General features: G+C 43.3%; 1 protein-coding gene across 1 annotated transcript in view; it reads right to left on the reverse strand.

The window, feature by feature from the left end:
* Window positions 1-27,031, reverse strand: part of KYNU (kynureninase) — a 178,503-nt gene that overhangs the window by 17,685 nt on the left and 133,787 nt on the right. The window contains exons 11-12 of the mRNA XM_082262168.1: window positions 19,078-19,130; window positions 11,857-11,942 (exon numbers count right to left, since the gene is read on the reverse strand). Of these exons, the coding sequence (XP_082118294.1) occupies window positions 11,857-11,942; window positions 19,078-19,130 (139 nt within the window). The remainder of the gene's footprint in view (window positions 1-11,856; window positions 11,943-19,077; window positions 19,131-27,031) is intronic.

Genomic DNA, 27,031 nt, shown 5'->3' on the forward strand with positions numbered 1-27,031 from the left:
AGTAATTTGGATGGAAAAAGCCCCCATTTCATAGATTCACCTCTTACCTGGTAACTGGACTTTATTATTGGTCTCCAACTGTCCAATGGTCTTTATATTTATATATGTGATCTGACTGATCCTCAGGCTCTTTCACTATCTATTTCACTGCTGTGAGAGTCTGCTTCTGGGTGGTCAGGAATTCTTTCCTTTTGGTCACCCCAGCTTGCTATCTGGGTGCTGTGGTGATCTGTCTCCTCAATGTCCCGCAATTATTTCTAATCAGGCTGTAGTTCTGTAGGGTGTACCCAAGTGTTGGGTTGCCACCTGTCCCATTAAATATGGGATTATCCCTGATCTCAAGGTAACATGCTATGCCCATTTTTATGCAATATGGGTTGCAGTTTGTACCGTGTTTGCAGGAGGGAGGGACTCATGACAACTGCACAGCTTCTCATTACCTACTCAGTCAATGGGTGTTGTGGTGCACCCAAGGTGTGCTGTTCAAGGCTGGAACTACAATGCTCTTTTTGTGTTACATACCCCTTGCACTCGGTGTTACTTACCCTGACCTCTGCACTCCGTGCATTACTTAATCCTGACACTCTTAATATGTGCGTCACCTACTCTTGACCCCTAAACTCTGTATTACCTACACCTGTGCCCTGCACTTTGTGCACTGCGAACTCAAGTTTTATTTAACAATGCCCCTGGTATGGAAGCTGTCCACATGTGCTTGAGGTTAGCTGACTAAACTCAACAATCTTCTAGGTTTGGGGGTGAGCGTCATATCCGGGAAGTGATATCGCACCAACCCTGCTGTGCATTCCATGAGCTATGGAAGTGCTGGAAACCACCGGCAAACCAAACCGCAGACCCAAAGCCTCTTTCAGATGTATCTGCTTTTTTGGACGTGCGTTTCCCCCAGTCTCAGATGACGCAGAGGATCCCAGTGCAGTGACACAATTGATGTGCCTTTTTTTACACTACTACTACTAGATTTCCCCTTGTTTTATCTCATTGAAGATTCATAAAAGCTACACTTAGTAGGTGCTTGTGTTTTCTTTCAAGCTCGGCCCTGCTCAGACTGACTTAGAGCCTCAAATGGGGAGGGCAGGGCAGTGATTATGGTGCCTTTTAATGTAGAGGGTTGGGGGGGGGGCTGTCCGGCCGCAGGAATGTGAGCAGGGAACTGCTGGAGCTCCAAAGGCGCTTTGTCTGTCCTCTTCTCTGATCATGGCGGCACAGCAGGTTACCACCTGCAGCATCCTGGGGCAATTCCCACTTACCTGCATGGTGAAATTCTGGCACAATGCACACAAACCACCGAGAGATCGATCCCTTAAAGGATCCTTAGGAGGCACTAAAGATGACAGCAGAGTGGTGGCTCCATGTATTTTTCCTCAGTGAGAGACATTAAAAGACCTTCCTCGACCATGCCCAAGCCTCCTGGTATCATCAAAGAGTACTTTGCTAGCCTACATTCTCCCTATTTCTATAACCTGCTGCTGTGGATGCCAGGATGCCATGTAGGATCCCTCCTGGCAGTCTCTGACCATCTTTTGTATCAGGTTTGCAATCTCGACTCTGACCATCTCTCGTTTCCTGTCCGCAGTCTTTGCCCATCTCTTGTATCCTGTTCGCAATTTGTGTTAATTTCCTGTATCATGTCTGCAGTCTCTGACCATCTCTTCTATCAGGTCTGCAATCTCTGACCATCTCTTGAATCATGTCTGCAATCTCTGGCTATCTCTTATCTTGTATCATGTCTGCAGGGGGAGCCTGGAGAAGAGTCAAGAGCGGAAGCACTGCCAGAATGGGGGTCAGGGGAGTAGTAAGACGTGTGTGGACTGTGGAGAGGAGAATACAGGATGAACCCAAAGCGGTCAAGCTGGAGCCAAGAGAGGACCGTTTGACTGAGCATTGCCCAGTGCACCTGAGAGGAGGTCAGTGACAGTGCCGCAAGGCCAGTCTGAGGGGGGTTACTAATGTATGGGGTAGTGAATACAGTAAGGTAAGTGGGGGCACTGATATTAAGATTCCCCCTTATATCAGTATCCCCTCCCCCTTACCTTAGTGTATTCACTCTGCCGAAGGTGGTCTGTGGTCACTAGAGTCCCCACCACATCAGAATTCCCAGAGCTCAGTGTCCTGAGAGTTCCCGTTCACATCAGAGTCTGCAGGATTTCCCCCTTATAGTGCAAGGGGGAACTCTGTGGATCCTGATGTAAAGAGAAAGTGTGATGTAAAGGACAATGCCGCAGACCCTGATGTAAGTGGGGACTCTGATGTAAAGGGGAACGTCGGAAGTAAGGGAGGTTCTGGTCACTTGCACTTGCACTGTTAGGGGGAATCCTGCAGACTCTGATGTAAGGGGAAACTCTGTGCTGGCTGGGTTCTAAAGTGGTTGTAAAGGCACAAGGTTTTTTACCTTCATGTATTCTAGGCATAAAGGTAAAAAACCTTCTGTGTGCAGCAGCCCCTCAGCCCCACCTAATACCTTCCTGAGCTCCCTCTCAATCCAGGGATGTCCACGAGAGCTTTGCCTCTCCAGGGACTTACACTCCTGATTGGCTTTTGGCAGCACAGGGAGCCATTGCCTACATGTTTGTAGCACTGTTTTGCTCTTAAAACGGCCATTTTATGTACGTTCTTGAAGTGTCAGTAAAAAATGTGGCTCTGTCAGTAAATGTCACGTTTTTTGTCAGTAAACAATTGGTGTGGTTTTTAAATTTTAGGTATCCTGTCAGAAAATTTAACTTCAGGGGTTGGAAATGCTGAATCCTACCTATATGAAGTACCTGTCCTATAGACTTCTCCCTGGGCTACTAGAAGTCAATGATTTTGCAGCTGGGTGATAATGCAGCTGAGACTTTAACAATCGTTCTTTTTCCTACAGGAGCAAGGCAAGGAAAACAATGGGTGGTTCTCTATAGGGGTGCAGAAGTTTACGAGGGAAAAATAAGACTTGCTCAGGGATGAGATTAAAAAACAAATCTGCAATGACAGATCCCATATTGTCATCCTCATAGGTCACTGCAATCTGCTGTGCAACAAACAGAAGCTGCTAATCACGATATCCAATAAATAATCTTTAAAGAGCCAATGTATGGCAAATTGAAGCTTTTGATTTAAAGGCTTTTTATAGACTATTTTCATCTCTTTGTGTTTTTATTTTCAGGATTATTTTGCTTTAGTAAAACATTTAAAGGGTAATTCCACTTTCTTGGGGAAAAAAAATCAGAAAATAAAGAAAAAACAATATAGCGTATACAATTGTGACACAAATCATATTGTAATTGAATGTTATTAAAAATTACCTTTCCTTTTCAATCTGCAGCTGCTGTAATGTTCTGAAAATGCAATGCAATATGGCTACCTGGAGGTGTTCTCTACACAGAATGTATACTGACCACACCCCAGAAACATCATTTCCTGCTTGTGTGATTGGCTCACCAATTTTTCCAGAAGTCTACACTAAGATACAAGTCAGATTTCTGGCATTCCCTGCAACAAAAAATGTCATTTTTGGTGAGATACTCCCAATAGGAACACGTCTAAAGGGATGAAGTTCCTTATTAGAACTCTGCAGCTGCCACAGCTGATAGATAATTATAAAAACCACTCCCATTTGACCCACTCAGCAGAGAGGCACAGAGGAAAAAATAATGATTTCTACAGAATATTAAAAAGGTAGGAATCTGCAACAAAGTTTGTTAAAATCCCTGCAATGTAAAGAGATCACCCAGAGAGGAATGTTTTTTTTTTTTTTTCTCAGAAAAAGGGGAGTTACGTGTGACAGAAGTCACTTTGGGTGGGGGGCTCGTGGATCTCAGATTACTTTAGAGAGGTACGGAAACTCCTTGTCCAGCTTCTCCGGCCCCTCTTATGTGTAAGTCACCCTGTGTCTATTAGGGGCACAGGGTGACAAAGAATCCCAGTCGGGTCTGCACTAATCAGACTCGCTGTACAACCACACCGCATTTTGTGTTCCCCCGGTTATCCTGGGTTCTATTTGTGTGGTTTGTGTTGAAAGAATGAAGGGCCTCTTTCACTTGGGACAATAATATTTCTGAACAATATTCCTCAAGAAATATATAAAGATAAACAATTTGACTTTTCAGCAGTGGCGGCCGGTGTATTGAGGGTGCAGGGGCTTAATGTTTTTTTTTTTTTTTAAATCACCTGATTAGAGCCAGAGGCTCTAATAGGGTGATGCAAAGGGTTGTCCTGGGGCGCAGAGCAGTGCGCCCCGAGCCCACCCATTGTGTGACAATAGCGAATGAAAATTCGCTATTGTCACACCAATCCTCCTTCTGGCCAATCAGGAAGCCGGTTTAATACCGGCTTCCTGATTGGCCGCAAGGCAAACCCCATGCCATTGGCCGAGGAGGAGGCGGGAGTGGGAGGACTCTAGGAGAGTGAAGACACGCCGCTGGGGGACACAGTGAGGAGAAGCCGCCGCCGGGACTGAAGAGAAGCCACGGCTGCTCCAGGGCTCCAGGTAAGTGCACTGGTCTCCGGGGGGGGGGGGCACACTGCATTGAAGGGGGCACGCACACACGCATGCTGGTCTCTGCATTGAAGGGGGCATGTACGCTGGTCACTGCATTGAAAGGGGCATGTACGCTGGTCACTGCATTGAAAGGGGGCATGTACGCTGGTCACTGCATTGAAAAGGGGCATGCACGCTGGTCACTGTATTGAAAGGGGGCATGTACGATGGTCACTGCATTGAAAGGGGCATGTACGCTGGTCACTGCATTGAAAGGGGGCATGTACGCTGGTCACTGCATTAAAAGGGGGCATGCATGCTGGTCACTGCATTGAAAGGGGGCATGTACGCTGGTCACTGCATTGAAAGGGGCATGTACGCTGGTCACTGCATTGAAAGGGGGCATGTATGCTGGTCACTGCATTGAAAGGGGGCATGTATGCTGGTCACTGCATTGAAAGGGGGCATGTACGCTGGTCCCTGCATTGAAAGGGGGCATGTATGCTTGTCACTGCATTGAAAGGGGGCATGTACGCTGGTCACTGCATTTAAAGGGGGCATGTATGCTGGTCACTGCATTAAAAGGGGGCATGTACGCTGGTCACTGCATTGAAGAGGGCACGCTGGTCACTGTGCATTAAAAGGGGGCACACTGGTCACTGTGAATTGAAAGGGGGCACTCTGGTCACTGTGCATTGAAAGGGGGCACGCTGGTCTCTCTGCATTGAAAGGGGCACGCTGGTCTCTCTTCATTGAAAGGGGGCACGCTGGTCTCTCTGCATTGAAAAGGGGCACGCTGGTCACTCTGCATCGAAAGGGGGCACACTATACCTTATTTACTGAAGGCCCCTTTCACACTTTTGCAACCTCAAAGTCACGCAATTTTTTACAGCGTTTTTTGCCGCAAAGCAATGCCTATTACATTTTTCTGTTTGCGCCCCCCCCCCAAACATTTTGAGCACCAGCCGCCACTGCTTTTCAGATTGCTTGAACATTGTTGGAGTCTCTCATAGACCCTTGCTAGATAGTGAGGTGGGGTGGGGTTTGTTATTGGTAAGTGCCTGTATCCCATTGTTCTACTGTTTCTGTCTACCTTAAGATCAACCTATTATGGGATGTATATGTGTATGTGGATTGGCTGCTGGGGGGGGGGGTTGTCCCACAGTGTATATCTCTTTGTGCCTATATTTGAATAAACAGCTCTTATTCTGGGAGATTCCAGTACAAGCTAAGTTGTCGCCTAGCTTTGTATGGGGCGGCTGGGTAAATCTGATATCTATGTTCACGACAGGGAGGAAGCCGTATACTGCCAGAAGTCCACAAGTACAGTGTGGGTTGAGGTTCTGTTACATTATGCTTTAAACATTACACAGCACTATGGACTAACTAACTGTACCACCCTCCTAGGTAGGTGCTAGGTAAAACATATATGTGACCCTGTTCTGCTTATCAGGATGGTCTGATCTGTCAGTTAGCCTGTCACATGTTTCCAGGTGTGTTCTGTTGAGTCTGGGGAGTCTCCCCACTGTATCCAATGAGGGACCTTGTTGGACGGTGGAGGAAACCTAGCCAATAGCACACCAGGGTTTATGACTGTCCCAGTGGGTGGGCATTGCTTCAATGCATGCTGGGATTGGGAATCAATCTGGAGGGAGCATGTGACAGGGTAGTCTTTTGGCAGGAAGCCAGGTCCCAGGAGGAGGGTGACGGCTGTCTCTGCTCCTGTTGCTGAGGAAGGTGGTCCAGGCAGTCGGCCTAGGGACCAGGAGATGAGCTGTGCTGTAGAGGATCCAGTAAGTGCTGACCAAGTGGAGCTGTGGGGTAGGATTTTTCTGGAAAACAGTATCGCGAGTACCTAAGCATCTGCCCAGGGGTCTGCCTAAGAGAGGAGACCACTCCAGAAAGGTCCCTACTTATTGTGCATAGTTTAGTTCCATTGGAGTATCCCACTCATCCCTTCTCCTATCCAAGTTCCTAATAAAACATAAAAACCAAACAAACTGGACTGGTCCTTGTCTGAGCTAAAATCACTTGGAAACATGTCAGAATGTTCTACTGTCACTAATGGTAACCCATGGGGACCCATCATCAGCAGCTCCCTTGGGAGTAGTGCTACATAAAGAGCATTTTTTTTTTTTTTTTTTATTAAGGAGTTGGTGGATGGAGCCATCTGTCAAGGGAGGATATGATATTGCTATGCTACTTATTTCCTTTTTATGGGTTTTTTTTTCTCTCAATAATTAGAAATGACATTTATAGTTCGTAATTCTCTCTAAAAAATGTATTCATGTTAGTACAGATATATCTAATCCAATCTAATGTGCCAATGCATCTTTTTAACCAATCTCTTGGAAGAGTAATTTCAGGAGGTTTTATCAGAAATTTGTGTTGAACTAGGATCTCTACTAATGCACACTTCAAAAAGGCTTCAGGTGATGCCATACGCTATAAAACAGCAGCTACAGTATCTAAACTTTGGGCTCAGTGCCTGTGCGAATTGCCAGAACAAAGGGCAGACAATTGTAAGAAATTAGGTGACTGAGATTCCAGTACATTTTGAATGCCACTTTAAGGAACTGGTATTTTGATGTCTTCATGAAGAGATTCGAATTTGAATTTTACTTTGACAGTTATGAAAAATAATGAATGTCTGTAGGCTGAGAGGACTTTTATATATATCCTGAAATCACAAAATGATTTGTATGGGAAGCATATCTACCATATTAACTTTTAAATGCTGCAGTTATGTATTAAATTACCTAAGAATGGATATGCTAGTATAGGAAAACTAATTTAGTTAGATTTGTGTACTCAGATCAAATAAGATAAAGTAACAATTCCCTTGAGAGGGAGAAAAAAAAATCCCATCCAGGTCAATTATATACGATGTTGCCATTCTATTCAGTACATATTAAAATATAGCATTCCAGCACACTTGCTTAACCATTTAGGGACCGGCCCAGTTTCTGACGCTCCAAACATTACATATATTTTTTTCGCAGAGACCCTCGAGAATAAAATACCTTAGAGAACTAAAAAATACCTCACATGTGTGGTTTGAACACTGTTTACATATGTGGGCGCGATTTGCGTATGTGTTTTCTTCTGCGCGTGAGCTCGGAGGGACGGGGTGCTTTACATTTTAATTTTTTTTTCTTATTTATTTTACCTTTTATTTTTAAACTATCTCTTAAAAAAAAAAAAAAAATGTGATCACTTTTATTCCTATTACAAGGAATGTAAAAATCCATTGTAATTGAAAAAAAGCAGGACATGTCCTCTTTAATGTGAGATCTGGGGTCAAAAAGATCTCACATCTACCCTAAAAAGCAAAAATAATACTGAAAAAAAAAATGGGCCCTTTAGGGCAGTTGGGAGGAAGCTCCAAGGCCATAGAGACGAGTGGGGGCATCTTCCTGCCTGGGACTGGAAGAGACCGGATCATTTTTCCCACTATCAATTGCTCCGGTAAGCGGGGAAAACGACCAGGATGCATCTTTTGAATCCACTGCTGGGACCACTTTTATGTGAAGAAGGACCGCCCTCCCTGTAAGAAAATACCGGGGTTATGGCAGCTATCTGTTACCATAACACCAGTATTTATTGTCAAAATACCAGCATAAAACTGCAGCGGGCGATCTGGAAGTGGTTAAAAGAGGAGTACAGCCAAAGCTTACCTGTGCATAACAGGAGTGCAGTTCAATCTGCACTCCTGTCACCAGTTTTCAGCAGACAGCAAGCTGAAGCTGGCTGATGAGACAGAGCCAGTCCAGGCTCAGGCAAGATTGTGATCATATGGCGGGATCCACCCACATGCCTGTACCGGAACCTGGCTTAGTCGCTCATTGAGCCGCTGAGAGCCTGAGACCACTGCTCCCACCCCCTTCACAGCCCAGCACTCCAGAGAGCACAGGGTGGCAGAGCAGAGAGTCGGTGACTGACAGTAACCAGCTCTCTCCTCAGGGAACTGTGAGAACCGAGTGATTGCCAGTGTTTGATCGCTCGGTTCTCGGTGTTAGAGCTAGTGGGGGACAGATGCTGCATCCACCCAAGTAAGTATGATTAAAAAGAAAAAAAAAAGTTCCCGTACTTCTCTTTTAAAGGACAACCGATGACGTCTTCAGATGACGAAACGTGAAAGTTGTGACTGACATGATGCAAGCACACTACGCCGTGGCCATCTTTGATTATTGTTCTACACGTCTTTTGCCTTTCATGTGAGTGCATCTCATTGTTTTTATCCAATAAATTGTGCTAAGAACTACTACACTATGTGAGTATTTCCTGATTACTAAGGTGGGTTCGTTCACCTTTTGGTTTGATTGCTAAGGTGGGTTTTGGAGTAGCATGGTTTTGGAGAAGAGATGAACTGTTTGTTGGCATTCAGATGACACAGTGCACATCTGGTCCAGGTGCAGATCGAGCTTACTGGCTTTCTACATACCTGTTTTGTCCACTCTATAATTTGAGGGTCATTACTTTCTGGTAAGCAGGATCTCCTCTCCCGACACAGTGGTGACGTGTGCTTTCAGGATTCACGGCATTTGATGTGGGGATTGTCTTTCCTGTTACAATTGTATATGGACATTCCTTTGTTGGACTGAACATTATTAGTACTGGCGCTGCACCCTGTTGTTACGATATTGCTGGGGGTTTACAATCTTACCTATTGGTGCTGGCTGCATATATTTAGTCCTAATACCAGGCACAGATATTATTTTTGTTTATTCTATGCATTAAGATAAATAGCCTTCTGTGTGCAGCAGTCCCCCTCAGCCCTCCTAATACTTACCTGAGCCACCCTTTCTATCCAGCGAAGTTGCAGGAGTGTCTCTGCTGCCAAGGACTCCATCCGCATTGGCTAAGACAGTAGCTCAGCGTGATTGGCTTTCACTGTTGCCAATCAAAGTCAGTCAGCCAATTTGGAGAGAGAGGGGTGGGGCAGGTCGCGGCTCTGTGTCTGAATGGACAAAGAGAGCGGTGACTTAGCTCAGGTGTCCCCATAGCAAACTACTTACTGTGCAGGCATTCGACAGGAGGGGCCAGGAGCGCCGAAGAGGGACCCAAAAAGAAGAGGATCTGGGCTGCTTTGTACAAAACCAACTGCACAGAGCAGGTATTTTTTTTTTTTTTTTTAAGAAAAACAAGACTTTACAATCACTTTATGTTGATTGTTCAGGGAATCTAGTCTACCAGGCTATTAGAAATTTGGCTTGGTTTCAAGTTGAGAAATGAGAGGTTTTTTTATGGGTGATCAGAGACATGGTTTTTGAAAAGCATAGCTTGAAGGGTACATTTCAATTTAAAAAGTTACATTTAAAAAATATGTTACAAAATTATTAGCCTAGCCTTGCTGTATAGGCCATATCAACTTTAACCACTTCCGGACCGGAAGATTTTCCCCCTTAACCAGGCCATATTTTGCGATTCGGCACTGCGTTAATTTAATGGACAATTGCACAGTGGTGCGACATTGTACCCAAGTAAAATTGATGTCCTTTTTTTCCCACTAATAGAGCTTTCGTTTGGTGGTATTTGATCACCTGTGCAATTTTTAGTTTTTGCGCTATAAACAAAAAAAGACCGACAATTCTGAAAAAAAATATATATATTTTTCACATTCTGCTACATAACATTCCCCCCCAAAAAAAAAAAAAAAAAAAATGAAAAATCTAAAATTAACATTTTAGGCCAATTTGTTTTCTGCAATAAGCGTATTTTGATTGGTTTGCGCAAAAGTTATCGCGTCTACTAACTACGGGAAAGATTTATGTCATTTTTATTGGTTTTTTTTTTACTAGTAATGGCAGCGATCTGCGATTTTTTGCAGGACTGTGACATTTCGGCGGACAGATCGGACCCCTGACTGACATTTTCTACACTTTTGGGGGGACCAGTGACATTACTACAGTAATCAGTGCTAAAAATATGCACTGTTATTGTAATAATGACACTGGCAGGGAAGGGGTTAACACAGTAAGTGATCAAGGGGTTAAATGTGTACCTAGGGCGTGTTTATAACTGTATGGGGGTGGGGCTTGTGAAATGATCATAGAGACCTGTGTTCCTATATAGAAGGATCACAGGAGCTCTATGATCATTCCAGAGAGAAGAAAGGTCAACTGTGTTAACAACAGCTGACCGTCCTTCTCTCTCAGCGGGGAGCGGTCGCGGGTGTCAGGCGGCAATCGGAGCCATAAGAAAAAGAGAGAAAGGAGGCGCAAACACCTAGTGCATTACCCGTGGTCACTGTTTGTAAAATTTTAATAAAATGCCAAATGCATACTCACAGACATGAAGATAATAAAATTGTGTTACAAGAATCCACCATACATGAACTGGAACATGTCCTTGAAGTCAGGACCGCTAACGCATTTCGGGAGTCAAGCCCCCTTCCTCAGAGCCACCTGCCCCATGCATCGGCATCCCCGCTGCCGAGTGGGGGTGGGAGCGCGCTGCTGGTGGGGCACGCTTGCCCCCTAGCTGCAGGCACACAACCGACGTAGACCTACGTCAGTTTGCGCAGTAGGGCCGCCCTGCCACAGTATAACTGCAGCGGGCGGTCGGGAAGTGGTCAATGGAACATCATTCAAAATGAGGTTGAAGGATTGTAAGAGGTGCATGAAAGTCAGCCAGCCCCCAGTTTGATGTACTCACCTTCCAGTCTGTCACCAACCAAATAAGACCTGTCTCTTGGTACAAAGAACAGGGGTTTAGTTGACACACATTTGCAAACGCATGTGAAAGCTGCAGAGCCACGTCACGGCACCCTGTTTAAATCTGCAGTCCTACACTCTTAATTTAGTGTCCTCACACTGGAGGCACATGGCCGCTAATGGGTGGATGGGGAACAGGTGAGAGGGAGACAGCCCAACCTCCCCCAACCCATCCCCATGCACGACTGGCTATTGTCTCAAAAAGTTCAAATAATTAGGTTAAAATATAACCATGGTGCAAACTGGAGAAGACCAGCTGAAAAGCATTACACCTCCATCCCCTTGGTGGATGCAGTATATGGATAGGAAGGGATTTTATATATGGGGCATGGCCTGTAAAGCACACTGCCTTTGAAATCCCTTATTTCCTTTGGGACTTTATATGAGACAAGCAGGTCATGCTATTGGTCTCCATCCCTGTATACGGAAAACACTAGGGTCAAATCAAAAACTGCATCCACCAAAAACGCACGAAAATCGCACGGTGGGACTTTAGATGAGGCACCAAGCTTGTTATAGGGATGGAGACGCCGGGCAACACCAGCTTGGGTCTCATCTAAAGTCCCACCTAGTCCATTATGTTTAATGGAACATCATTTTCTTTGATTATAATATGCAATGTTCTTCAATACATATCACTGTGGGTGCATGGTGTGACCTCCTTACCTCTAAACTTGCATGCAGGGAACAGACCAGTAGAATAGGAGGGTTCGATATACGAAATCCATTAATTCCTTGGCTTAATTCCAGTTCTTGTTTAAAATATAAATAAATATAGTTATATTATGTAGGTGTTATTAAGTACCACAACAACGTAAGGTATGTCAATGATCATTTCTTTGTTATAGCACTAGACAATGCAAGTCAATATCTATCAGTAAAAATAGACAATTGTACTGCACACGATCATAAGTAACATATTTCCTTTGCACAACCAAAGAGATGTCAACAAAGAAGGGAATAATACGTTCGGCCTATTTTGCTGTGAACACCAACTATGAAGCAAGTGCTGATATTTTTTGCTGACCTTAGGGGTCTACTAAAACTTTTATGAGCAAAGTTAAACAAAGTACAGTTTCTCATGAACCACAAATTTGGGAACTCTGGCAGAAACCAACAGTACTAAAATGAAGAAGATAAACTAAAAGGTGACTTCCAGGCAAATAGCTAGGATTAAATATATGTAAGAGTGCTATTTTTTTCTGCCAAATATTTGTCCATCCTGTCCTGAAATTTACATAGCCCTGCCAGATACACTATATTACCAAATGTATTGTGAAGTCTGCCTTCACACACACATGAACTTTAACCACTTGCCAAATGCCCGCTGCAGATATACTGCGACAGGGTGGCTTGGCTGCGCGAACCGACTTTTGGCTACGTCGGTTCCCGAGAGCCCCCATTAGGGCAGGGGGAAGCCGATCCACGGGGATGAATCGATAAACACGGCAAACCGTTGTTCTCTCTGGAATGAACACAGAGCGCCTGTGATCCTCCTTTTTAGGATCACAGGTCTCTGTGTTGATTCAACAAGTCCCTCCCCCATACAATTAGAAAACACTCCCTAGGCTCATACTTAACCCTTTGCTTGCCCCTGGATTAACCCCTTCCCTGCCAGTGTCATCATTACAGTAACAATGGTCACTGGTCCCCCCAAAAGTGTAAAAAATGGTAGTTAGGGGTCTGATCTGTCAGCTGCAATGTCGCAGTTCCGCTAAAAATCGCAGATCGCCACCATTACTAGTAAAAAACAAAAAAATACATAAAAATGACATAAATATTTCCCCTAGTTTGTAGACGTGATAAGCTTTTGCGCAAACCAATCAAAATAGGCTTATTGGGATTTTTTTTTTACAAAAAAATATGTTGCAGAATTCAAATTGGCCACAAATGAATCAATGTTGAGTTGGCCCACCCTTTTCAACTATAACAGCTTCAACTCTTCTGGGAAGACTGTCTACAAGGTTTAGGAGTGTGTCTATGGGAATGTTCGACCATTCTTCCAGAACCGCATTTGTGATGTGAGGCACTGAGAAGGCCTGGCTCGCAATCTCCGCTCTAATTTATCCCAAAGCTGTTCTATCGGGTTGCGGTCAGGACTCTGTGTAGGCCAGTCATGTTCCTCCACCCCAAACTCACTCATCCATGTCTTTATGGACCTTGCTTTTTGCACTGATGCAAATCATTTGGTGGAGGGGAGATTATGGTGTGGGGTTGTTTTTCAGGGGTTGGGCTTGGCCTCTTTATTTCCAGTGAAGGGAACTTTTAAGGCATCAGCATACCAAGACATTTTTAACACGTTTATGCTCCCAACTTTGTGTTTGGGGATGGCCCCTTCCTGTTCCAACATAGCTGCACAGCAGTGCACAAAGCAAGGTCCATAAGACATGGTTGTGCGAGTTTGGGGTGGAGGAACTTGACTGACCTGCACAGAGTCCCAAACCTCAACCCGATTGGGATGAAATAGAGTGGAGGCTGTGAGCCAGGCTTTCTTTCCAACACCAGTGACTGACCTGACAAATGCTCTTCTGGAAGAATGGTCAAACATCCCCATAGACACACTCCTAAACCTTGTGGACAACCTTCCCAGAAGAGTTAAAGCTGTTATAGCTGAAAAGGGTGGGCCAACCCAATATTGAACCCTACGGACTAAGACTGTTATGCCATTAAAGTTCATGTATGTGTAAAGGCAGGTGTCCCAATACTTTTGGTAATATAGTGTAGACTAGCCAGGTGGGTGACACCACTTACATATAAAGAATGCAGCATTGTCCTCCAACCACCAGCAGACTGGTGATGTCATTCATTTGGTCATTCTGTTCTCTCCTTCAATCAGATTATTCGTTGTCAACACATTTGCATGCAGTATAACTGATTTGCTCCCAGTCCTGTCCCTTCCTCTCCCATTCTGAATGTTGCTGTAAAGGGGAATGCAACAGGCTGATGGTATGACAATTCCTTGTTTTGGTATTTGAGAATGTATTATAATTTTAAGTGCCCTATTTTTTCATGTAATGTTTGATACTAAAGAAAAAAAAAGTGTTCTGTACATTTTTTTTTCTCTTTATTGTGGTCAGGGTGGCTAAAAAATAAACATTTTACTTTTTTAGTTGGGCAAATATGAAATATTGCACAGAAATATTATGCAGTATCATTCAGTCAGCAGATGAAGCTCTATCCTGTCTGTTATTTAACCACTTTACCCCCGCTCACTGTGCCTCTACTGCGGCACAGTGGCTCGTACCCGTCCAGCGACGTAGACCTACGTCGCTGGACTCCTCCCCTTGTGGGCGGCGCTCGCGCGCCGCCGGAGGCTCGCTCCCGCTGTGTTCAGTCACAGCGGGAGTCAGGCCAGGGGAGGAGCAGCGGCGATCGCCGCTACTCTTCCCCGATCGTCGGGGAATCGAGTGTGGAGATCCGCCTGCTTGTGTAAACAGAGCGGGCGGATCTCCTAAGTGACAGACAGTGACAGATTTCAGGGTTCAGCATAGCTGAACCTGCGATCTGTCCCTGTGTCACTCAGTCACCTCCCCCCACACACGTTAGTAAGCACCAGGCATACATTAACCCCTCCCTCTCCAATAAAATTAACCCCTTCCCTGCCAGTGTCATTTTTACGGTAACAGTACATATGTATAGCACTGATTACTGTAGTAATGTCACTGGTACCCCCAAAAGTGTCAAAAATGTCAGTCAAGGGTCCGATCTGTCCGCCGCAATGTCGCAGTCCCGCAAAAAAAAAAAATCGCAGATCGCCGCCATTACTCGTTAAAAAAAAAAACACCAAAAATGACAGAAATCTTTCCCTTAGTTAGCAAACGCAATAACTTTTGCGCAAATCAGTCAAAATACGCTTATTGTGATTTTTTTTACCAAACATAGGTAGCAGAAAACAAATTGGCCAAAAATTTTAAAAAAATTAGATTTTTACATTTTTTTTTGGGGAGGGGGGGTTCATATAAAAAAAATGTGAAAAATATTGTTATTTTTTCAAAATTTACGCTCTTTTTTTGTTTATAGCGCAAAAAGTAAAAATCGCACAGGTGATCAAATACCACCAAAAGAAAGCTCTGTCTGTGGGAAAAAAAGGACATAAATTTTGTTTGGGTACGGCGTCACACAACTGTGCAATTGTCAGTTAAAGTCACACAGTGCAGAATCGCAAAAAGTGGCCTGGACGGAAGACAGCAAAATCCTCCGGTGGTAAAGTGGTTAAACAGGTCTATAGGGCAAGGTGCAATTTACACACAGAACTGGTAGAATCAGATTAATTTCTCATATTAGATGACTCAGTCCCAGTTCTTTAGTGAAAGGCAACTATTTCTAATCCTAAAGGAAAATAATCTGGATCTAATCTGCGTCACTTTACATCTGAACCATGCAGGAGTACCTGAAAGTTGTACCCTCTGGGTCAGTCTGGAAGGCTTGTAGCTTAAGGTGGGACATTACTGCTTAAAACAAGGTAGTATAGTACTACATATACTGGGATATTTCCAAGGGTTATTTAATATTAAGCTATAATATAATTTTTTTGTATTTATTTCTAAATTTTAAAGAGGAAGTAAAGCTTACTCTGTAACTTGTACCTATAGGTAGGCCTATGATAAGGCTTACTTATAGGTACTGTAAATATCTCCTAAATGTGCATCGATTAGAAGATATTTACTTTGCATGCAGCCAGTGACATCACCGACGCATGCACTCTGAAGGAACGGCCGCCCGTACTGTTCCTTCAGAGCCCTGTGCCGAAATAGGCGGCTCCCGTGAGTGCCGTCATTGCAGCTCCGGCCAATCAGTTGGCCAGAGGACGCGATCCCAGAAGGAAGACGGGTTAACATGTCAGCCTGGTCAGCGGTGTGCGGGCTCCACTGCGGGGGCTTCGTTCTAAGGTAAGAATTTCAGAATGAGCTAGTATGCGATACATACTAGCTCATTATGTTTTTGTGTTTCAGGTTTTTATTTTTTTCATTTTTTTTGGAGGTTTTCCACCTCCTAAAGTAAAGGATAAGGGAAATATGAGTCTAGTTTCTTGGAGGTGCCTGTATGTTGGATACTTCCACTTGCAGCCTCCTTTTGGGCTCAGTCTCTTTCTCCCCACTGTTTGGCACACTCTGGGTTTGTTATATAATATCCAATAGAATGACTACTTATAGTCCTTTTGTATGTTGCATGTCTAAAAGGGAGTTACTTCTGAGGTGTTGTCTGTTTAGATAACCTTAGTGCTTTCGGAATCATTTTTCATGTATTCAATTTTAGATATAAAACAAAGATGTATGTACAATGTGTGTATACAGTATCTCACAAAAGTGAGTACATCCCTCACATTTTTGTAAATATTTTAATATATCTTTTCATGTGACAACACTGAAGAAATGACACTTTGCTACAATGTAAAGTAGTGAGTGTACAGCTTGTATAACAGTGTACATTTGCTGTCCCTTCAAAATAACTAAACACAAAGCCATTATTGTCTAAACTGCTGGCAACAAATGTGAGTACACCCTTAAGTGACAATGTCCAAATTGGGCACAATTAGCATTTTTCCCTCCCCGGTGTCATGTGACTTGTTAGTGTTACAAGGTCTCAGGTGTGAATGGGGAGCAGGTGTGTTCAGTTTGGTGTTATCACTCTCACCCTCTCATACTGATCACTAGAAGTTCAACATGGCACCTCATGAAAAAGAACTCTTTAAAGGATCTGAAAAAAAGAATTGTTGCTATACATAAAGATGGCCTAGGCTATAAGAAAATTGCCAATACCCTAAAACTGAGCTGCAGCATGGTGGCCAAGACCATACAGCGGTTTAACAGGACAGGTTCCACACAGAACAGACCTCGTCATGGTTGACCATAGAAGTTGAGTGCACGTGCTCAGCATAATATCAAGAGGTTGCTTTGGGAAATAGACGTATTAGTGCTGCCAGCATTGCTGCAGAGGTTGAAGGGGTGGGGGCTCAGCCTGTCAGTGCTCAGACCATAAGCCGCACACTGCATCAAATTGGTCTGCATGGCTGTCGTCCCAGAAGGAAGCCTCTTCTAAAGATGATGCACGAGAAAGTCCGCAAACAGTTTGAAGATAAGCAGACTAAGAACATGGATTACTAGAACCATGTCCTGTGGTCTGATGAGACCAAGATAAACTTATTTGGGTCAGATGGTGTCAAGCGTGTGTGACGGTAACTAGGTGAGGAGTACAAAGACAAATGTGTCATGCCTACAGTCAAGCATGGTGGTGGAATGTCATGGTCTGGGGCTGCATGAATGCTGCCGGCTCTGGGGAGCTACAATTCATTGAGGGAACCATGAATGCCAACATGTACTGTGACATACTTAAGCAGAGCATGATCCCCTCCCTTTGGAGACTGGGCCGCAGGGCAGTATTACAACATTATAACGACCCCAAACACACCTCCAAGATGACCACTGCCTTGCTAAAGAAGCTGAGGGTAAATGTGATGGACTGGCCAAGCATGTCTCCAGACATAAGCCCTATTGAGCATCTGTGGGGCTTACTCAAACGGAAGGTGGAGGAGCACAAGGCCTCTAACATCCACCAGCTCCATGATGTAGTCATGGAGGAGTGGAAGAGAACTCCAATGGCAACCTGTGAAGCTCTGGTGATTTCCATGCCTAAACTGATTAAGGAAGTGCTGGAAAATAATGGTGGCCACACAAGCTTTTGACACTTTGGGCCCAATTTGGACATTTTAACATAGGATTGTACTCACTTTTGTTGCCAGCAGTTTAGACATTAATGGCTGTTTGTTGAGTTATTTTGAGGGGACAGCAAATTTACACTGTTTTTCAAGCTGCACACTCACTACTTTACATTGTAGCAAAGTGTAATTTCTTCAGTGTTACATGAAAAGATATGATAAAATATTTCCAAAAACGTGGGGGTGTACTCACTTTTGTGAGATACTGTGTATATATATATATATATATATATATATATATATATATATATATATAGATATATCTATATATATATATCTATATATATATATCTATATATATATATATATATATATATATATATATATATAGATATATATATATATATATATATATATATATATATATATATAGATATATAGATATATCTATATATATATATATATACACACACACTGCTCAAAATAATTAAAGGTACACTTTTTAATCAGAGTATAGCATCAAGTCAATTAAATTACTGGGATATTGATCTTGTCAGTTAAGTAGCTGAGATGGTTGGAAATATGTTTCAGCTGCTTTAGGGTTGATGAAATTAACAACAGGTTTGCAGTTTGGGGGGTATAGTTCATTGTGGCCCACAACTGGTTACCAAATCACTTAAGTGGCTGTCGCTCTTCAAAAGGTTGAGCACCACTTTATTTGATGGGTTTGGTCTGGAGAAATCTGAGTGGCCTACACAGCGTACTGACCAAAATCTACTGAACACCTTTGGGCTTAATGAAAAATTTGATTGCAAAGCAGGTCTTTTTGTCCAGCATTAGTACCTGAACTCACAAATGCTCTTTTAGTTGAATGGGCACGCTTAACCACAGACACGCCCCAAAATATTGCCTTCACAGCACAGTGGAGTCTGTTACAGCCTCAAAGGGGAGGCCAACTCCATATCAGTGCCCATAGTTATGTAATGGAATGTACAACAAACTCATATAGATGGGATGGTCAGGCTGGCCAGAAATCATGGTGGCAAGGTCAAGGTAACTTTCTTCAACAATATGGTCCATATTATAATCTGCAGAAAGAACACCAAGTTTGGGATATTTAAAGCAATTAAACTTGGAGTAAGCTAGAGGAAGGCTAACCCCTTGGCTTCTGTTTTACTTGGATACGGTCACAAGAAAGGCACTAGATTTATGATCAGAATAGTGGCACTCACTGTTATCCATGCCAAATCTGGATTTGAACTCGTGACCCCACCAGCCAACCAACCTGGAAAGAAGGAGAAATAAAAATCATTATACGCAATTACAGCTGCCGCGGAATGAGCTAATTCCCAGCAAACACACACTACTGTATTTAGGAAACAGCTCGTCGGCCCAGCAGGTGACACGCAAAATGTTTTGACATTACGGGGACGGTAATGAAGAATTCAGATCAAACATCACAGTGTGAAATGCTAGGGAACAGGAATTTAGAATGACTGACCAGAAAAAGAGCAGAATAATGAATGTTATCAGACATCGGCAGGAGGGGTGGCTGGGACAAACTAGAGACTCTAAAAAAAAAAAAAAGACTTTTCCACTAAGAAATACCAAATGCATTTGAAAGAATAAAATCTTTGAATTTAAAAGGTTGTCACTGAAGACTGAAGAGCACAGTAGAGGTCTTTGTGAAACAGGAGGTATCTGCATGTTACATCACAAGCCCAAAAGATGACAAAGCTATTTACCCCTAGCTATATACAGCTGTTCCAGGCTTATTACCCATCATCAAGCAAATTACTATTTCCTACTCTGCTGGTCTAAAGATAACTTTCTTATAAATACATGGTTGTTATCCAACCAATCAGTGCCTCAACTAAATGGAGATGAAAAAGAAAAATAAATAAATAAATTGAAAACCTCCATATACAGATGCCTATATCCACAGTCTTGGGTACTTGCTTGTGACCAAATTAAAGTAAACAACTCAATCAATATGTTTTTAGATGCTTTTCACACCTATGCACACCTTATGATGCACTACAACCCTTAATATGTGTGCTGTGGTGCTTTGTCATCACTCAACTTGGGTACATTCATCTAGCCCATACATGGTTAGAATCTCAGCTGGTCCTTGCTGAACTGGCCGAGATTTGAACGTCTCTGGCTGGCTTTAGGGATGCACTTGAGGGACAGCTCTGCTAAAAGTGCATTAGCATACAATGCAGAACCCAAGCCTTGAAACCTTTAACACTAGTTTACAACTGATAATGAGATCTGCTAACACAGCACTGACAGGGTTAAACACGTTAAACATTAACAACTGTTAATCTTTAACATTAAGGATGGGCCGAACACCCCCCTGTTTGGTTTGCACCAAACATCTTGAACAGGGAAAAAGTTCTAGCGAACATGCAAACTCCATTAAAGTCTATGGGACACGAACATGAAAAATCAAAAATCCCCATTTTAAAGGATTATATGCAAGCTATTTCCATAAAAAGTGTATGGGGACCCAGGTACTACACTGCAATTTTCTTTCTTTTAAAACAATCGTTTTTAAAGGAGCAGTGATTTTAATAATGCTTAAAGTGAAACAATAAAAATGAAAAATTCCTTTAAAAATCGTGCCTGGGGGGGTCCCCTTAGTCTTCCTGTAAAGTGGCGCATCTGTACCATGTATGGAGCCTCCTGCTGTAATACTGACATTTCTAAAGGAAAAAAATTAATTTAAACTTTCTCATGGCTGTAATGTATTGCCGACTCCTGGCAATACAGATAAAAAAAAAAATGAAAAAAAAAACTGTGTAGGATCCCCCCCAAAATCCATACCAGACCCTTATTAAAGCATGCAGCCTGGCAGGTCAGGAAAGGGGGAGGATGAGCGAGCTAATGAACCATACCAGGCCACATGCCCTCAACTGAACCATACCAGGCCACATGCCCTCAACATGGGGATGTGGGTGCTTTGGGGCTTAAAGCACCTTGTCCCCATGTTGATGGGGACAAGGGCCTCTTCCCGACAACCCCGGGCTGTGATTGTTGGGGTCCGCAGGTGGGGGTTTATCGGAATCTGGAAGCCCCTTTAACAAGGAAGCCCCTAGATGGGAATGGGTATCGTGTACATCGTACTCATTCACCAAAAAAGTGTAAAATCCACAGGAAACTGTATTTGACAAATCCTTTATTACAAAGAAAAAAAATAGTGTCTTTTAATGTTAATCCATCATCAATCGCAACGCCGACCAGAAAAATAGAAAAATTGCAATAAACGCTTCGCCTCCTAAGAGACATCCAACCTTATGCCCGCACTTCGGCTTTGACAGTTCAATTATAGGCAAGGGGAGGGGCCACCCGGTAACATCACATGGTGGCATTGGCCCCTTCTGACATCACGTAAAGTCATGTTAAGTCAGATGTGGCGGTTGCCCCAAAGCACCCTCCCCTCATTGAGGGGAAGCAGCCTGGTATGGTTCAAGGGGGGGAGGGGCTCTCGCTCGTCCCCCACCTTTCCTGGCCTGCCAGGCTGCATGCTTGGATAAGGGTCTGGTATGGATTTTGGGGAGGACTCTCCGCCGTTTTTAGTTTTTTAATTTTGGCGTGGAGTTTCCCTTAAAATCCATACCAGACCCAAAGGGTCTGGTATGAATTTTTGGGGGTGGACCTCCACACAGTTTCTTTTTTTTTAAATTCTGTCATAGGGTTCCCCTTAACCACTTAAATACAGGGCACATTCACCCCCTTCCTGCCCAAACCAATTTTCAGCTTTCAATGCTCATTGGTCAGCTTGACATGGCACTGCTCCCGTGCCTATGGAAAATCTTGGTCAGCTTGACATGGCACTGCCCACGAACATAAGTGACAGGGACACTAAACTTAGGGAGAACCAAGAGGGGACCCAGGACTCTATACATTTTAAAAGTGGGGTATGCCTGTACACTACACTGACTGCACTAAACTGTCTGAACACACTATCCACTAACTACCTGCCTAATTTCCATTGTCACACACTATATACAGCTGCCGTGTAAGCAGCAGCCTTATATAGTGTGGGGTGTGGACTTAGCCCCTGAGCCATGATTGGCCAAAGGCACTCTGCCTTTGGCCAATCACGGCTCTAACAGGACATTGTGCTTTGTTTGGCCAGAGCATACAGATCAGGTGCATGCTTTGGCAGATCAGCAGCAATCAGTGCACTGCAAGAGCGCGATGCATTATGGGGCGTTCATCACCGAGAACTTCCCGCCGAGCTCCTCATTTGTTCGACTGGAACACACAGCCCATCCCTATTTAACATTACAGAGCTGGGAAAAGCGGAGTAGGATTTGTAAGCAAAAGTAAGTATGAAACTAATAAATAATGTTTTCAGCCCCTGTTTTATTTTTTTTTTTATTTTTTATTTTTTTTTCAATTGTGCTATCTTGATGGTAAAATATAACAAATATAAAGTACCGGTCGGTGTTATCCCAATTTTTCTGCAAGAGTGGAAATATACTTTAATGTTTTCAAACCTTGACTCTGAATAGTGTGTAATCTCACACAGTATTATACACAGTGGAACGGCTGTAATTGCTCATTATCTATGCAGCCTTTGCTACCGCTTAGTCCTATTGCACAATGTTTCTGCCTTACTACCTTCCACTCTCTGTGCAATTTTACCAGATAGGACAGACATAATAAACACAATAAGGTCAATTCACAAAGCTTTTATTTCTTGATTTTGCCCACTATTTCATTTATATCACACATCATGTAGTTGTTGCGTAAAGCTAGTCAATTCAGCAAACTCAATCATGCTTTTTTTTCTTGCAAAATTAAATCTGCTTTTAAAGTCAAACTATAACAACATATTAGACATTATTACACATTCGTATTTTAACAACCAGAATGATGAAATATGTTGGAAATGCAATTCACAAAGTGAAGATGACCTTTCATCGCATATTACCGAGGTGTAGAATTATTACCTCCTTCAGGGATACGTTATGACAGATTTCAGGTTTTATCTGATGCTTGTTGCACAATGATGAATTGAAGGGAATATAAATTATATACCAGTATTTTATCCTCATTTTTAAAAGAATGTAATGCTATTGCACGGTGCAGCATAGGAAGTCAACAAGTAGTTGTCATTTATACACAAGTTTATATTCTCGTACCAATTTTGATTATTAATATTATTATTTTAGTTAGCTTTTTAGGTTTTTGTTTTACCTAGTGATTGACCGATATTGGTTTTTCGTTGTGGATACTGATACTGATATTTTGGCCATTGTATATTGGTATCGGCCGATATTGGCTGATATTTTCGTACATTTAATTTTTTTTTTTTTTATCTTTTTTATCACTTGACAGGTACTTATGTGGAGGGATCTGGAGGCCTAAAAGACCCCAAACCCCTCCTCTGCACTTAAAAGCAGTTTAAAAGCTGTTTTGAATGCTGTAATTTTTTTTAAATCTGGCGCCGAGTACCCGGAAGTGATAAAACTGAGGATTGTTGGAAAACATGGACTTTGGAGGCACAAAGTACAATAAAACATAAGCATTTTATTAATTTACATCTTAAAAAAGCAAAAAAAGGACAAACATACATCGCCAAGAATAGTCCTTTGTCCTTTTTTCTGCTTTTTTAAGATGTAAATGAATAAAATGCTTATGTTTTATTGTACTTTGTGCCTCCAAAGTCCATGTTTTCCCAATTAGGATGTGGCACGTATTAACCATTTCATGCGCTCAGTATACCGCTATCTGGTAGCGCATACAGTTTATTTGTTATTTACCCGGAAGTGATGTCATGACATTACTTCCAGGTTTTTACATGGAGACCCGATCAGAGCCGAATGCGACTTTTCATCGGGTCTTTGGTGGCCATGCAGGGTGGTTGCCCGGGTCTCCGGGTGGGACGGGAAGACCAGGGCAAGCCACGGGAAACAGCAGGAGGGGGGGACGTCCCCTCCCGCTCCTTGTAATAACAGCCGAGCGGCTTCTCAGCCGCATCAGTTATCATTACAAGACAGCCGACCGTCGGCTATGGATGCCGGTACTGGGGTGATGCCTCTAGCTGCAGGCATCACTCTGGTACAAGGACTTTCCTGAAATATCTGCAATATCGGTCACCTTGGTGGCCCCACACCATAATCCCCCCTCCACCAAATGATTTGGACCAGCGCAGAAAGCAAGGTCTATAAAGACATGGATGAGCGAGCTTGGGGTAGTGGAACTTGACTGGCATAAACTGCAAAATAGTATAGTGGATTGACAGTTTCAGGATTGCATGCGATTTTTAGGCAAAATGTGTTCGGACACCTACATACCACAAGCGAGTTGCTTTTGTGAACGCAGCCCACAGTTATATATATATATATATATATATATATATATATATGTTTTTTTTTTCTCCTTTATTTTTAGTTTTGTTGATCTGTGTGACAGTTTGTCCCATTGTTGTTTTGTACTTGAAAAAAAAATGTAAATGAAAAACAAATTCAAGAATTATATTATATTGGTATAAAGAAATGTGCCACGCCCATTACATAATAACTTCAGCATCTGTAGAAATTTATTTGGCGGGACTTAGGGCTCTTTCACACGGTCCGCCTCCATGTCCCCAATGCAGAGATCAGCGTGCATGCCCCCAATGCAGTGACCAGCATACATTCCCCCAATGCAGAGATCAGCGTGCGTGCCCCCTTACTTACCTGGAGCAGCAGCGGCGGCGTCGGCTTCTCATCAGTGTCCCGGCGGCGCGTCTCCTCCAGTCCTCCCGCTCCCGCCTCCTCCTCGGCCAATGTCATGGGGTTTGCCTTGTGGCCAAACAGGAAGCGCGTATCGGACGCACTTCCTGATTGGCCAGGAGGAGAATCGGTGTGACAATAGCGAATTTCCATTCGCTATTGTCACACAATGGGTGGGCTCGGGGCGCACTGCTCTGCGCCCCGGCTCCACCCTTTGCATCACCCTATTAGAGCCTCTGGCTCTAATCAGGTGATTTAAAAAAAAACATTAAGCTCCATGCGTCCGGCGCCCCTGCATGCAGATTAGGGGGCCGGACGCATGGATGGGGGGGCGGCGCCCCTGCGCCCTCAATAGACCGGCCACCACTGTTATTTTGCCCTTCGTGTGCTTCATTCTTGAAAATAATTGCTCACATATATAGGTGCTGCTGAAAACTGATGACATAATAAAGGCGTGAAGGGTGGCAGATTTTTCTTTGGAAAGATAAAACTTATAAAAGTCCAGTATGGAGACATTGTAATTTTTTTCTTCAGCCACATGTGTATGCTAAAGTCTAGTACACACAGGCTGAATGTCGGGTGGCATCGGCTTCTCAACACAAATCAGCTGACATACGGGTCGTGTGTACTGCAGTCGGTCTGACAGAAGCATGCCGTTCAGGCTGGCTTTTGTCGAAAGGCATGACCGAAAAAGGTCTGCCGATTTGCTCCCAATCAGCGCTCTCAGCCAAGGGCAGATGATGATGCAAGTGTCCCCCTGTCAGAATGCAATAGCACAGCAGGGAGATCGCTGTACTATTGTCGGATAGTTAGTACAGTGGCTCCTCCTGAGCTGTCAGTTTTTTTATTCAGTTCTGCTAGGCTAAAAAAAAAACAACTTTTGTAGGTTGTTGGTACCTCAGGCCAGTAAGAGGTGGGACTTTTTTGGGCAGGTAAGGGTAATCATGAAAAGTACAAGCAAAAAGGTAATAAATAATAAGTGGTATTTTAATCTTTAAAAAACATATGTACAGTTGAGTACTTTAGAGTGATAGGGTTATAGACCCTTGTGAAGATGTGCAGTAGATAGAGGTTTGTGACATGTGGTTAATGGTGACTTTTAAGAGTTTTAAAAAAAACCCTGCTTCAATTGGAGATGAGATGGATCAGACGTCTCAAAGCCACCACCTTTCCAGGCCTAAATGAATCAGAAAGCTATGCTCCATTCTTAGAAGGCTTCTCATCAGGAAAAACTGATTAGAAAAACATCCACAGACAAAAAATAAGAAAATCGGAAAATCCATTCATCAAAACTCTTGTCCCATGAACACACGAGAAAAACATAATTTAACAGCTCTTCACTAAGAAGGGACACAATAAAAAAGTGATCATAGGTGTATCCTATGCTCACACACCATCCTTAAATAACAATCCATTCACAAAAAAACTTGTCCAACAATTGTCCCTCAAAAATAGAACCATACGGATATCGCAAAAGAAATACCATCTGGAGACAAGAGGGAAACATGATTTCCCAAAAAAACATCTTGGAAATCTCAAATCCTTATTGATAACAATCAGTGATCTTTAAACAAAAAGGATCCGGCAATAGAGGAATGCATCATCATGTCCCCCGACTTTTTACGCTCTTTTTAAAGCTTTTTGTCTTATTTAAGTTTTACATACCAAAAAAAACCCTCTGACGGACTGTCATCCCCATTCTCAAAACAGATACCACCCAAAATCCTCCTCCTTCTTCTTCTTCCTGACCATAATGACACTGCTGTTAAAACGAGAATTGTTTATACTATATATTGAAAATTATTTATGTACTCGCTTCTATATTATTTCCTCACGTACAAATCCTTGTATGGAAAACCTCCCCAGAAAAGCACACCCGGCACGGTAAGCCCCTGAGAGGAACCTCCCCTCCAGGGGCACTTGTAGGCACAGCCAGAACGGCCACTAAAATCAGCTCCTCAGACCCGCAAGTCTGAAATCCCTGTGTCCCATCCGTGTCGGCGGCCGCGCCAGTGAGCACCAGCGGTGGAAACTGGAAGCGCACTCGTCAATAAGACGCAGGCGCACCAGAGTCACACACCAGCTGTGTGTGATCAGGCATCAGACGTGCGGCGCCTAAGGCGCATGCGCGAGCCTGATATAAGGGCTGGGAAACCACTGCCTCTCTCATTTCTCCTGCTGAACGGAGAAGAGAGAGGACCAAGAGCGGTGACCCTGGAGAGAAAAAATGTAAGTTTTCAAAAAACCCTATCACAATACAATGTGGAACAAGATGAGCACACCAGTAACCAGGGGGATTTTTTCCATTTAAAGTGCGATCTGGCGGAAAACACCCAATCTGAAGGGACCCCACAATCGCTGCATGAAAATCGCATAAAACCAAGATTCAAGGTACCAACACCACCCCTTAAAAATACGCTTACAAATCTTACCACACCTATATTTTTTCAACTGC

This window comes from Pelophylax lessonae (assembly GCF_965119305.1).
Source record: "Pelophylax lessonae genome assembly, chromosome: 6".
In the NCBI taxonomy this organism is placed as follows: domain Eukaryota; kingdom Metazoa; phylum Chordata; class Amphibia; order Anura; family Ranidae; genus Pelophylax; species Pelophylax lessonae.